Genomic DNA, 14888 nt, shown 5'->3' on the forward strand with positions numbered 1-14888 from the left:
CTACTGCAATATTTTTATTCTTTCCTTGTTGTGTAACATTGTAAAAAAGAAAAAAGAAACCAGCTGACAATTTTGAGAAAGGGAGACAATATTTAACAGCAGCTCAGAGAAAACAAACAAGACAGATTGGTGATGACCTACAAGACAGCAGGAGGCTACACACTGTGTGAGAAGACCAGGAGATCTTCCATAGGAACAGTTTCATCCATATTTGCATTGCAAGCATGTCACCGGTGAGCTGATCACATTGTAAATTTTACAAGGACAACACTTTTTATTAAAATGATGGTCTGTAATCTGTATTAAAATATCACTTCATTTAATTCAAACAAGTATAAATATATAAACATTGAATTCTGAAGTTTACATCTTCAAATATATATTGTATTAACAATGTTCTACAATACTGTTATCTACTGTTTTCAACATAAGGACTGAGGGCAGATTTGCAGGATTGTAACTGCAAAAGCATGTGTGGTTGCAACAGCCAATGGTTATTCCTGTTAGGGTATTAAGATTCTTAATTTGATCAGTTCAAAAGAGTATCAGAAAGTCCTTGTCTGCACAGGAATAGGAGGAGGCTAACACGGCTGATTCAGAAAAGAATACAAAGTTACTCAGCCACTTCTTGGTCTGGGAAATATGAAACATTCCAGTTACTTTGCTTATCCTGATGGGCCAGAGAAACACATTCAAAAGGAAACATTCTGAAACACTTTGGGTTACATTTTGACTTTGGTATGCCCTCATTTTTATGGAATTATTTAACTTCCTGAAAGCTATCCAAGGCGCTCAAGGCACATGGTGTGGTGCCCTGACGACAGCAACAAGCCAGCAATCGCTTCTCTCAGTCTGTCTGAGTCCTGGGTGAAAGGGAGCATGTTCCCTGACAGGGCTGGCGTTGCTACCTGCAGCCACACGTCTCCACAACCATGTCCTCGTACTGTTTGTAGACCACGTTGTTGGCAGAGTCAATGTAGAGGATGCTGATGGGACTTAGTCGGGTGGGCACACAGCAGGTAGGGGGAGTGGAGTCGGGGTCCATTGAGTTCATGAGTGTCTGGATGATGGCGTGGTTGGTGGGCTCCAGGTGGGAGCGAATGGGGAAGTCACACACCCCGTCACAGTGATAGGCCTCATACTCCAGCGGGGCAATAATCCAGTCATCCCAGCCCATCTCCTTGAAGTTGACATGAAGGGGCTTCCTGTTGCAGCGCGGCTTGGGGTTCTTCGTCGGCTTCTTGGCGCGTGAGGTGGGGGCTCTTCTCATCCTCCTCTGGGTGACCAGGTACTCGTACACTGTCTTGTTGTCATGGCCGGACCTAGCTTTGATCTCATTGTAAAACAGGTCTCGTCTCTTGGTCCTGCTGAAGACCAGGAAGAAAGCTTTCTCCTTGGCCTGCCTGCCAAGCCGGCTGAACCCCAGGCTCCTCAAGTCCACCGGCCGACCCCTGTCAGAGGCCTCCAGCTCGAAGCAGAGCTGGACCACGTTCTTGAAGTTCCGGAACAGTTTCCAGATATCAAACACCTCCCACTTGGGCACATCACGGTCCTCAATGCTGCGAGAGTGGAGAAGAGATGCCTTCTGTTTGCCAGTCTGACAGGTGAAGATCTTGAGAGTGAACAGCCCCCCTGTTGATCGAGCCTTCCTTGGGTCAGACGGCCTCTTCCGAAGAATGCGCAGCTCAGCTCCCAGCACGCCCTCCTTCTCCAGGGAGCTGATGTTAAAGTAGTACTTTTGTCTCCTCAACAGAGGGAGGCGGTCATCTGCAAGAGGCAAAGAGATTAACGTGTAAGAAACGTAGGACATTTAATCAATGGGGATACACTAAAACTCAGTACTAGTAGTCATTTGCTTCTATGGCTCTTTTTCCTCTTTATGACCAGCAAAGAGGAAAGTCTGCCAGACTGCAATCTTGACAAGGAAAAGCACAACTACTTTTTTAACTTAAACTCAAAGAGATAAAAAAATGAAGTTAAGAAATTACTTTTCAAACTGGTCAAACAATTAAAACCGATGACATCATGATAAAGCAATGGCCAGTAATACATTGAAGTATTTGGATTTTTGAGGATCAGACTGGACATTCACCATCTCCTTGTTTTCTCTAGGTTTAAACATTTTGGGTAATCAGCAACATACTGAAATGATAGACTTTTTATGAGCATGTAGCCATGGAGAGTGTACGGAGGAAACTAGGTGAAGTCTGTGTGACTGATAGGCTTACCAGGCAGAGCTAGAAATCATTATAGAATAAGAGAGCATTACAATAAAAACATTATTTTTGACACAAATTGATTGTTTTATGTGTCTGAACTCATACAGCAGAATGGATCTATGTGTACATATTCAGCTCCCTTACGCTCTGTATTTGCTGTTCATCAGTGTTTCTCCAGAATACATTTGGACTTACAGTCTATAACTTGGACAATGCACAGTGATGCAAACATACAGTAAAGCTTAACTTAAGCTGAAGTGAGGAAATAATGTATAGTATTTCAAGGAGTCATATCTCATCATTCATACCACCCAGCAAACAACTGTGAGTTTATTACAAGATTAAATACAACACACTTTATATTTGTTATTGTTTCCAAAAGCACAAGCAAAAAATTACAAATATCATGCCAAAAATCTACCACAAAACATATGCATACATACAAAATACAATACAAATTGATAAATGACTTCATACGTATGCTATCAACACAGAACAAACTTTTTCTTCGTGACATTTAGAACATTTGAGTAGTTTGTCTTTTTCTCAGTTTGAGATTTATGGTCTAACACAATGCAAGATTTAGTCAAAGACTGAAAGGTCAGGCCTAAAATGTACAAAAGACAACTTGTATAAATAAAGCTCAAATTAAAACTACATTAACCGCTAGAAATGTAAACATTTAACGGCTATGAATATTAAACAAACATTGTTTAACATTCTTTTAAATTGTTTTACTTGGTAAAGAAAACAATACATTAAGGAGGCCACCTACCCCAATGCGATATGTTTGTTTAGTTTTCAAAGGCCAGACACTGAGCCAGAAAGGGCCACAGGAGTGACATTGTGTCACCTGGAAGCAGCACCTGGGGGCAGGGGGCTGCTCCAGTGCTGGAGGAGCATTTCTGCCTCAAATAATGAAGAACAAGCACTCGGGATCTCTGGAGGGCTGCGGTGTGTTTGGCAGCTCCAGAATAAAAACGATCACATATATTATATACATATGTGTGCGAGAGAGTGGGGTGCGTGCCAGAAGAGCGGCGATGCTTTGGGGACGGTAAGAAACAACTGTGGAAATCTGAAACAAGTTTCTGTCCGAACCCAACAGTGAATAAGAACCTGAGGTTCACTCATTTTTAATGAAAAGCCATTCGTTGACAAGCATTTCTGTTTTCATTGATACACGGACGTTTGTTTTCCACAAGACACCACCAAAGGTTTGGCAAACTACGTAGCTTTTCATCGCTTGTCAGAGGCTGGGAAAATGTGAGCGCTGTGCAGTTTATTTAATGTATGCTACTGACGGTCGAACATTAAATGGTTCTATCAGAGGGATTAGGTACAAAATGCGGGTTTAACACTGCGATTGAGGGTCTCTAGAGAAGCGTGCTTTCTCAGTTTTGGCCCAAGTTCCCTTCATACCATTCTATACGAAGGGAATTGTAGCGGAACCTTCCTGAGTTGTTTAAATTAAATTGCATGTGGAGGCAATAAATTGACAGTTCTTTGACTTCAGCCAGTTACAGTAAGCAGCACCAATTTACTGTAATACAATTACGAAAAAGAAGGAAAAACATTAGCTCAGGTCCAACAAGATGTTGGCTTGCGTACTGGTTAACCATGCTAGCTGTGTAATTATGCATAATACTGAAACAGGGACGTATAAGGGTGAAGCAATCGCAGTCCAAGAAGCTTCAGTGGCGCTCGACTCCGTGACTCAAAGCTTTTCAGCAGAACCGCTACGAACAGACTTATCACAAGACTACAAACTTTCACATCCGCGGCCAAATTAATGAACGAACAACGTCTTTATCAAAGGCAGAATCTATAATATAAACTAAACGTACTTTCGAATTTTCCGGTGTGCTGTATTTATTGCGGAAATAATGCTGTATTTAATTGAAAAATTGGTCAGCGATACCAATTTTTCAATTAAACACTCGTTCACCCTGTTGAGTCGGTAGTGCGGTGCAGATTTGAACAAGCCGCAGGATCCGACCTGAGAGCCTTCGTCTGTTTCTAGAAAGTAAATGCAATTCAAATCACCTCTGCGAACGGAACCCCAATACAGTCTCTGTCCTGTGGTGGACAATCTCAAGTCAGTGTAAACGGTAAGCCTCCACAGAATAATGAATGTTTTCGTCAAGACTGTTTAATTATTAGTTAAGGACCATCATGTATATTTATATTTCATTGCCCCAAAATTCGTTACCTTTAACTTGTATATTAAAAATCTACAATAAATAACATCATTGATAATGCTGACATTATTGGTATATGGCAATGTGTCTCAATATCAGTCTCCCAGTGTATTAACAGAAGGGACACACATTGATGTAGGGATGATGAAGCTTATTTATAAGCATGAAGGGTTGTCGCAATAATTAAACTGATACTGGATGATGATGCAGATTTCATCGGACAGTTGTTCTTGTGGAATCAAGAAATAGCAAGTCAATATTAAATGTCTTACGTTAGAATTAAAATAAGTCTTAGAAAATACCTGTAAATTCTGTTATACAAAAAAATCCGTTGTTCAAGTTCAACTACAGTATGTTTTTAAAACTGAATGTATCTTAATGTCGTTATATAAGCACAAATACCTGCACAGTTTATTATTAATAGCAGCAGTAGCAGCAGCAGCTGCAGTCACAGTAGTACATGTATACATTGTTTTACCTTGGCCCTTGTCCACGAAGCTGGTGATGGTGTTGGCTATCCCTGCCTCCTGGAGCGCGCTGCTGTTCACCTCGCCCGTGGACAATGTCCAGTACAGGGACAGCATGTAGTCGTGGGGCGTCACCAGGGGGTGCGTGGAGAAGTCCCTGGGGCTCGCAGACTGGCCAGGCAGCGCTTTGGAGCTCCTCTGCGCTAGCGGGGAGCCTTGCTTTCGACTACCGGCTTTGTGCTGTTGCCCAGTTTTCGCAGGAACCGTGACAGTTTTGGGGACTGCCCGTGTTTTGCTCCCCAGCGGTGAGCTGGTGCCAGTGAGCGCGGTTTGCGTCCTTGGAGCCGCAGCTCCAGCCCCGGCCACAGCCGCGGGCACCCAGGAGCGAGCCGCTTCTTTTCTGCCTAAATGAATTGCCCCTCCTGGTACGCCGTGTGCTGTCCCTGCAGTCGCGGCTTTCGCCTTGGACGTGTCGCCCTTTATCAGTGGCTGTCCAGATCTGATGCGAGTGATCCGAGCTCCGTTCGAGGGTGCTCGCGTCCCTGAACCATGACTCCCCACCATCAAATTAGCGGGACCCCTAGACAGAGGGGCTCCTTCCTTCCCACCAGTCCTGCGACCTTCTAGCCTGCTCACAGATGCACTGTGTGCGGTCCCAGTCGGGCTCAAGGCCGCTGGGACGAAATCCAGGTATAGCACAGTCCAGCACCCCAATAAAAGAGGGAGACGTTTCAGTATTTTCATCCTCTGAACTTCCTTTGAATCTCAGCGAGAAAGAAATCTCCGCAGGTTCTTCCAGTCTTAAATAAGAAAACATGAACGAGCTTGCAAAAGCGCAACAGCAGACCCGAATTAAGTTTTCTTTGGACAATCAAGCTTAGCAAACCGTTTTCTCCAGCTCTGCTATTCAGAACCATAGTGATACGAATCGCTTGCTCCTTGTTCTGTTTTCCAAAGAGAGAGCAATCCGGGGAAACGGTTTGCATTGAAAGGAGAAGCTCGACTTCCCTTAAACTCTGTAATTCTGCCCGATATCTTGTAGGAGACTTGTTTAAATCCCAGTTTTTCCAAGAGGGGAGAATGGCGTAATGCTGCCGCTGAAAAAAAAAGTCTTTTTTTTTCTCCAAAGTTTTGAACGTCGTCCAGTGAAAATATTTCACACACAGAAACCTGCAGGTGCTCAGAAATCTTTACAAACCTGAACTCAGGAATTGGAAACGGAATTCCAACAAAAACCAATTTAATTACTCTCTGATGTCATGCTGTCCAAACTAATTTAAGTGCAATATATTTCTTTTAAAATCTTCTTTGCTCTTTCCACAGCTATGAGTCATGCTCTACATGAAAAAAGCCACTAAGACCAATTCTTTGCATTATGTCATTTAAAGAAGCCGTTTACTTAAGTCCATAATATTTCTTTAAACAAAAGGGTTAAGAGGCTAAGACAGAAATGTGCGTTTTAAATTTCTAAACTGTAAATCTTTAGGTTATAAATGGAAAGTGCAGGTACAATAATATATTGCCCTATATGCTGTAACTATGTCCCACTTAGACTATTTAATTTGAAACATTGGGATGAAATACAATTTTAAGATTAGACTTTGTAGCTGCAAATTTTTACATTTTTTATGAGAAGTGAACAGGAAAAAATGCATCTTTTCAGGAAGCCTGATTGCCATCATGTGTTTAAAACACCTTTTTCTCTCAACCTAATTCGCTGGATATTCAGCTTCTATTTGCTCACATTACTGGAAAACAGGGCCCTCAGGATTTTGTGCTCATCTGTCAAAGCAAAAAAAAAACTCAGTCAGCTTGCCAATGCTGTACCTCAGCTGATGCAAGTCAGGGGAAAGTGTGTCAATACCAAATACACTCTGAGCAGTCAAACAATCATCCGGGTGACCTGACTTGACATGGGAGACACCTCCATGTAAAAAGTAGTATGCTTATTATTTTACATGAAAGAGAAAATAATCGAAAGAAAAACCGAGACCAGAAATCCATTCCCTACACACATTAGGACAGACATATGAGGCACGGGGATATCTGATTGGTGCTGGAATACTCTGGTCTGCCTGACATGTCAGGCTCTGAGCTCCGTGATGCCATTTGTACGTTCAGCAGCCCAGGTTCAGAGTCCTGACATTGTCTCTCAATCACTCATTACCCTGCTTAGGTTCTCTCCCAGGGGCAACCACTGCTGCATTGATTTACAGCACTATAAAGTCTCCAGTTTTAAGTCATGTCATAAATATAACAGACTGTGCAGTAGAAAGAATTAATTGACAGAAATCACTGTTGAAAATTGGAGGGTTGTCGTGTTTCCTGTGGTTTGTGTAAAACAACTTATGTTGGCTTTTTGGGGGGGGGGGGGATTTTTTCTGCTTTTATTTAAATGTTCATTGACTTAACTCTGCAGAACTGAAATTAAAATACCTCAAAACAATAAGCTCACTTAGCGCTCAAGAGCTGCTGTAATAGAATTACTAAGCTTGTTGGGAGACGTCAAGCTTGTTTTTCCCAGTAAGGTGACCCCTCTTCTTCCCCAGTTCCTTCCAGTGAAGATCCAGCACTCTTGCTTGTCACCAGTCAGTGCGGCTCATGGCCATGATCTACTGTAGCTATGGTGCAGATTTTTCTTTTAAGAATTTTTTGTTTGTGTGGTTTATCCTACTGAGATTTTTATAGTCTGTCAATTGACTCCTATTCTCTCATCCACATATTTTAACAATTAGAGAACCCTCTTGCCAGCTCTCTAAACTGACTGCAGCCCATTGAACAGGCCAAGCCTTCAGAATTCTCTGTGTGAGAATCAGTCACAAGTGATTATATACCTACAAATTACAGGCAATCAGAAAGCTGTTTCCACTGTAGAAATTTACTAATTAATTGCAGATTGAATGTTTCAGTAGCACTGTGCATAACGATTACGGGGCAAATGCAGGATAAGATTTACAGTTGAAGTGATCACACTTTTTCTTCTATCAAAAAGCCTCTTACCTCAGAGATTCAGAATGCCTGGGGTGACCCCTATTTTATCTCTTGATTTATCCCAGCAGAACAAGATAGTGACAGTCTTTTGAATCAGATTTCAATCAGATTAATAATATATTTTTTTAATCTCATCCCCACTAATGACTGCTTAAAAAATGTAACCAGATACTACAAAAAAAGTGTTTCCTCAAAAAAAGTTAACTTTAAATGTTTTTTTTTATTTTTTAGAATGAAAATGCCAATATGTATGATAAATCACTATCACAAGGTTTCTCTGGATTTTTCAAAAATCTGAATATTACTAATACATTTGGCATTGTCCAGATTTTATGTTTTAATCAGTCATATTCCAGTATTAAGCGTTTTGAGTAATTTCCCCATTAACACATATGAAGTGTTTTGGATCTCCCCCATGTTTCAGTGCAGAACACACCAGGACATCTTGCAATGAGATGGCAGACTACTGGAGTGGGTCTCCTTAATGCCGAATAAAGTGTCACTAGATTAGCCATATTCCATTTAGATACATTGACAAGAAGAATCAAATCACTGATGATCACAGCTGTGCTGGTCTGACTTTGGATGGCTCTTGATATGATCTGATACTTATCTAGGAGCAAATATTTACAGTTCTTTCTCCAGTGTTTGCCTACCATCAACATTGCTACATTGCAGCTTTCGAGAGAATACTTCTGTGACAAATATAAATGTTCTAAATGCTGTGAACATTATAGAAATACTGAGAAAAGTAAATTAATTAATAACCTATAGATGTCAGGAGTGTTCTGTTTCTGGCCACCTCCTATTGCTTGTTTGAAACTGACATAAGATTGCAACACTAGATCCATTCATTCTCTCTCTTCCTTGAAACCTATTCCAGCATTGCATTCTGCATTACTCAATTAACATCATTACAGAAGGTCAGATCTTCCTTCTTTCATTTTTTATTATAAGCATTATTAATAGCAGCAGCATTGTTCATTGCTTTGTTCTAATGCATGGCCCCTATTCCAAGACTATTGTAGCCGTGCACCTCTCTGCTCACTCTCAATTCATGCTCTTTCACTCTTTTCATTGTGCAATTCACTGTGTTTCTAAAACATAGTCTTCAATTTGCAATAGACCATCATACTTTTCACTTTCTCATGGTCCCCTGTACATTCATAATGGTCTAGTTTCACTGAAAACAGTTGGACTGCTACTGTCACTGTAAGTCTGTTTGTAAATCTTAAATAATAGCTCACTCATTAAAGACTTCCTTTGCTTCGAAAAGGCTGCTTTCCTCCCTTTCTCTGACAAACTCCTGCTCTGCAGCTCTGAGACACAAGCTCTCACCTCTACTCCCGACCTCCCTGTGCTAGCGAACATCTCCAGAGGTAATGGGGTCACTGTTCCCATTTTCCAACCATTTCTCACCATCTCCTCTATCATTCTGTGTGAGGTGCACCTTAAAAGTAGATTTTTATGTCATGCGGCCAAGATAGGTTGAATTTTCTCCTCCTGTCTGCTACATGTCTTATATTCCGCTCTTGAAAAGCGTCCCTATTGCAAATTTCAAGTGAATTTAATGTTATACCCACCCTGTAAGCAGTGTAGTATTCTGGTCATCCACCAGGTGTGGAATCTTTGTGAGGCGCAGCCGTTCTCTGTGATGCTGGAGTTCAAGAGTTCCCCTGCGATGGGAGTTCTTCTCTGCTGAAGCAAAGGCCAGAGGGATTGTTGCCCACAGAGCCTGTGACATGCGTTTGGTGCAGGGCAAGATCACATACTTGTGGAACAGCCCAGGTTTTGTCATCTAAGCAGTGAAATTCTTAGTATTGAGGGTCTATAATTAGCTATGTATGGTAGTTAGCTCTTTAGAAAAAATTGCATATTATACACTGTGTCCTGTTCCACAGCTAGCAAGAACATAAGAAAGGACACATTCAAGAGCTGGCCACTGCACCCATCTTACCTATTTGGTTCTGATTTGATAACTAATCTGTCCCAGTACCCCCATCCAAATAATTCTTGAAATACCTTAACAGTTAATTTCAACAAAAAAATTTGATTAGATTGATCTAGACACCCACTACTCTTTGTATAAAGAGAACTTTGGAAATAAATCACATGAGCTTTCATTCTGTTGGCAGAAGAAAGAACCCCCCATCTAGATTTTCATTTATGTTTGATTCACACGGAATGTTTTGTTGAACCCTTGCTTAAGAGTATCAGGAAATTTCATTGCAATGTGCTGAATTTGCTTTGTTTGTTACATTTAACTAGAGTGACCCTCAGACCTGCCAGAACATCAGCTGGGATGGTTCTGATTTCAAGTACTAGAAGATTCCAGTCATTCTTGTATTTTACATCCAAAGGAAACAAAGTAGTGCTGGTAACTGTACTGCTGTGAATTGGGCTCTACAGAAAACACATGAACAATACCTTTAGGTCAGCTATAATCTTCTGAAATTGATTTAAACATGAGCACCAGTAAGTATAGTAGCATTGTGGAGCAGTGGTTAGCTTTGCTACCTTGCAGTGCTGGGGTCTGTGGTTCAATTCCAGACCTGGGTGCTATCTGTGTGGAGTTTCTCCAGGAGCCCCAGTTTCTTTCTGCTATCCAAAGACATACTGGCAGGCTAATTGACTTCTGGGAAAATTAGCCCGAGTGTGTGTGTGTCTGTGTCTGTGTGTGGCCTGTGATGGACTAGCATCCTGTCCAGGGTGTATCCTGCCTTCCACCCATTGCTTGCTGGGGTAGGCTCTGAATTTGATGAAGTAGTTAGGAAATGAATGGATGGATCAGCACTAATGCCTCTTTAGGACAGTTTCTAGAATTTCTCGTCCTATAGCTATCCAATGTATTACACATAGAGAACTACAGTATAGTCTTTCATCTCATATTTACAGTGCAACATTTTGTTTATTTTGAAGTAGGCAACAAGACGATGTTCTGTAGCAGATACTCTTCTGAGCAGTAACATAACAGTAACTTCAGTTCATTTTTGAACTGAAACTAGTCTGCATTCCATTTTTTATGATTAATTATAGTTATTAGAAATAGCATCTAAAAATAAATAATATCTAAATAGCAAAAGTAATATATCTGCGTGCAACAATGGACCTTTTGTTAGTAACATGTAAATGATCATTTACATGTTACTACATATCCAGGTCAATTAGCTGCTACCAAAAGTACTAGATGGCTCAAATGGCCTCCTCGCATTTGAAACCTTTCTTGCGTTTTTACAACATCTTAACTTAAAGCGTTTTCTTATATTTTTCTGTTTATTACTAGGATAGAGGAAACCAACTTCACCATTTAAAATAATGAAAACCTTGGCATGATCAGGCAGAAGAGAATAGTGTTAGCTATTAGGCAGATAGTGTTAACTATCTGCAAATGACAGAGTCCCCTTTGGTTTTTAGAGAAATTATTGGAGTAGCTTCAGCTCTGCAGCTAGCAGACATTAGGCAGCATTAGTAAACTGTGCTCTCATGAGCAGTCCAACCTGGCAGGTGCTCAGGACACAGGTTAGAAAAAACTTTAGTCTGTTCTTTTGCTCTGACATGTTTTTTTAAGTCCTGGTCCCTGGAAACTCTTAGCCTCTTAGTTTCATCAGATTTTATTTGGAAATGTTTTGCAAGACCATGTATCAAGGATTTGAACTTGTATCATGTTGTTTGAGGTGGTTTCTATGAGAAAAGACAGAATTAAATATGAAATTCATCATTCATCAACATTGAAATTAGAAGCTGTAGGTTTCCAGGAGTCCTGAAGAGGACACAGATCTGTCATGGAACTTGTAATCTGCACACTAAGAGGTGGGTCTAATTTTCGGTTTCACCTGGGTCCTTGTTATCTCTGCCTGCTGAAGAAGAAGAAGCTACAAGCAGCCTGCTATAGCTCTGCTGCTCTGGCTCTGGCTTCAGAGGGAGTCTGGAGAAGAAAGAAGTCTCTATATCTGAGCCATGTTGTTCCACCTGAACTGCAGGTGTTTGCTTTGCGTGCCTGTGGCTTTGAGTGGTTAGGCTCCATTCATCTTAAATTCGGGATGGAAATGTTTGTGTTTTTTTTTCAGCAGCTGTGAAAGTCTTAGCATCTTGTCAGAGTTCCTTAGCATTTTCCATCATTTGCTTTTCCTCATTTTTAGGGCCCTTTCTCAGTTATAATAAACTAATGTTTCAAGTCGGCGTGCAATTGCATTAATCCTTCTGAAAAGAATGGAAAAGAGTGAAAAGGCCCACGGTTGCAGTAATTCCAGGAGCAAACATTGAAAGCAGGGTTTAGAGAATGGCACTCTGCATCAGAAGTAGTGAGGAGAAAATCAAAAGTATTTTATAAACTTTACACTCTAATACTCTGTTGGATGGATGATACATATTGGTATTAAACATTACCCCCTAGTCTTCAAAGGGTTTAAGGCAAAGTAAACATGCATCTGACAGCACTAAAAAATCTTGCAATGTGTCTGAAGTTGACAAAATGAACAAACTGTATGTGTGCTATTTAAAAGAACTTGCTAGCCAGTTATGACTCATTTCTTTATTTTACCAGATAAGTCACTTGAGAACAGATTTTCATTTCCTCTGCCAGTCTGGAGATGCTTTTAGGTTACAGTTAGAGTTCGGGTCAGGAAAAGAAAGCCGAAGGACCAAAGAATCAAAGCAGATCCCATCTTGCACTTTTATGTTGTCCGTTCAGATGATCCTATTTATCACAAGGATGTGTCTTTACACCTTCTATAGGGTAAAGGGTAACCTGAGAGAGGGATTTCTGGGCCTTTTCTCTTAGATTCACGTCATTGTGGTTTTCAGGCCTTGGCCTCGTCTGGCAGAGCCGCCCAGACGCCATAACCTCCGAGATGGCAGAGCTGGTCCGCCATCTCCTTCCCACAGCGCCTCCCCGAAGCTGTTTGCAATTCTGCAGTGCCGTTTTCTCTCCTGACGCCATTACTGCTCTCTGCGCATAGGCCCTAAATTACTGAGTGTGGGGACTGTATTTAGTTTATTTTTGTGAGGATACATTTCCTAGCAATCAGTGCCAGGCACAATATTATTCTGGAAATATACAGGTATTAACCGATAGATTTAAGATGATAAAATAAACCAATGTGCTGGCGATTGGCATGGAAGAACAGAAATGGGATTGTGAATGGTCTCTTTAATGAAGTCTATGAATGAAACTCAACCAGTAATAATTACCACCACACCCAATAACTCCAGGTTATTCACACCCATTCATTTGTATTTGTTGTTTTGTTTTGGGTAACCTTTCAAGCAATTTTCTGCATGTCTGTCCAGCAGGAGCTGTGACTTGTGACTTTATACACTGCACACACAGAAACAAAGTTAAAGACAGCAGCTGTTGGTTTAAAATTATCCGTTTTTGTTCAGAAAGGCAATAATTCCTGGAACAGAGAACAGTAAGATATGCAGTGTTTTAGAACAAGAACAGAGGTCTGCTTTTAGCCAAGAAACAGCATTAGCCTTGGCAATTACTCATATAGAATTCCTTAGACAGACAGACAGATAGAAAAAAGGTGGCAGTATTCATTCCTACCTTTCGATGTAATGTGATAGCTCAAAGCTAGTGAGTAATACTGTCTGAAATTCAAATATTCAAAGCATGCAAAATACAAATACACTGACCAGTTCAATCTCTAATTAGTGTAGCATGACCTGGCAGGCAAAAACAGAGTTATGGCATATTAAATTACTAATGATAATTATGCACATGTAGCATTTCCCTGCTTGTGAAAAGATGATGTCATTGTTATTTCCATTCATTTGTGGGGCTTTCATTCTATTCAAATAATCTCGATTATCTCTCACACTCCAGAAAAGACTCCTGCAGAGAATCCTGCAGTAAATAGACATTACACTCTTCATTTTTAAAGTAATAGCAGATTAACCCAACCCTGTCATTACGGCACAGCTTATACCCTTGGCTGTCAATCTTGACAAAACACAGAAGCCGAGATATGACAATGTTAACTGCCTGCAGAGCTGCCTCACAGCTGAACAAATACCAGTGCAATTATCGAATAATTTGGTTTCTTTTTTATCACTATGAGATTAATATATCCCAGGGTCAGCCCTTATTTTTCGGATAAGGTTTCTATGCTTTAAAGTGACAGCAGTGGCTGAAAAAGAGAGTTATGAAAGTGTGAAAGATTCCGCAAATCACCAATGCCGTAACATGAACCTGTCAGTATCGCATCCTACAGGACTGCTTGATTACTCTCAACCTGCGGGATGACCTGCATTCGTCTGGGATATGCTTTTTTTCCTCTCCAGTGTTTGTTTCATTCCCTGCTTTTCTCGCCCTGCTTTACTCTGCCAATTCTGTCTGCATTTTTTTTCAAACACAGGTCTGGATTGAAGAGGCACCTTTGGCTGAGCCCACCGTGTCACCTGAGCAAGTCCCAGCCCTGCCGAAATCCTGAGAGTCTGGTGACAGTAAGTGTTCAAACCATTTAACTGTAGGACTAGAGACTGCAAACTGTTATTTCTTTCAAGTAAAAAACCTGCTCTAGTGGGAGAGACTGTCTATACCATTTAAAGACTGTCACCAAGCTCCCTTATTCTTGTCATCCTGGAAATATGCTTCCACCAACAGATAGACTGTAGACCTTGAAAAGCCTGTAACTTACTGGGTTAAACAAAAAATTCCTACAAATTACCTTCTGTGCTTCATTTACAAGGCAACTCACAGAATGAGTACATGGGATGATTCATGACAATGGAAAAACATTACAAACATTCTTAAACATCTGTCCATATTGTTCTAAATACTTCACATACCTTGTTGATATGACAGGAAAAGACCTTAAATAACTGGGATGAGCTCCTTAAAACTGAAAAATCAGTACCGCATCTCAAGAAAAACAACAAACTTCACAGCCCAGCAATGACATATAGATTTTGAAAAGGAAAACAAAATGGTCTGTTCTGGGTAGTCGAAATTATTTTAAGAAAATCTGGCTGCATATTGAAGACCATCTCAGAAGACAAGGAAATGT

The 14888-nt window shown here is 40.8% G+C and overlaps 1 protein-coding gene across 1 annotated transcript; it reads right to left on the minus strand.

Moving 5' to 3' along the window:
• Positions 1–904: 904 nt before the first annotated feature.
• Positions 905–5031, minus strand: gdf5 (growth differentiation factor 5). Its single transcript, XM_088937516.1, has 2 exons — positions 4899–5031; positions 905–1767 (listed from the first exon to the last, which is right to left on the minus strand). Exons 1-2 carry the CDS (start codon positions 5002–5004, stop codon positions 905–907), a joined length of 969 nt encoding a protein of 322 aa, XP_088793642.1. The 5' UTR covers positions 5005–5031.
• Positions 5032–14888: the final 9857 nt, after the last annotated feature.

The sequence above is a fragment of the Atractosteus spatula genome, chromosome 19, assembly GCF_055471065.1.
Source record: "Atractosteus spatula isolate fAtrSpa1 chromosome 19, fAtrSpa1.hap1, whole genome shotgun sequence".
Classification (NCBI taxonomy): Eukaryota; Metazoa; Chordata; class Actinopteri; order Semionotiformes; family Lepisosteidae; genus Atractosteus; species Atractosteus spatula.

Excerpts from the sequence above, each read along its gene's own strand:
- gdf5 (XM_088937516.1), bottom strand. The coding sequence starts at position 5,004 with ATGCTGTCCCTGTACTGGACATTGTCCACGGGCGAGGTGAACAGCAGC. Across the intron at positions 1,768-4,898 it reads CTTCGTGGACAAGGGCCAAG|ATGACCGCCTCCCTCTGTTG; the intron begins GTAAAACAATGT and ends TGCCTCTTGCAG.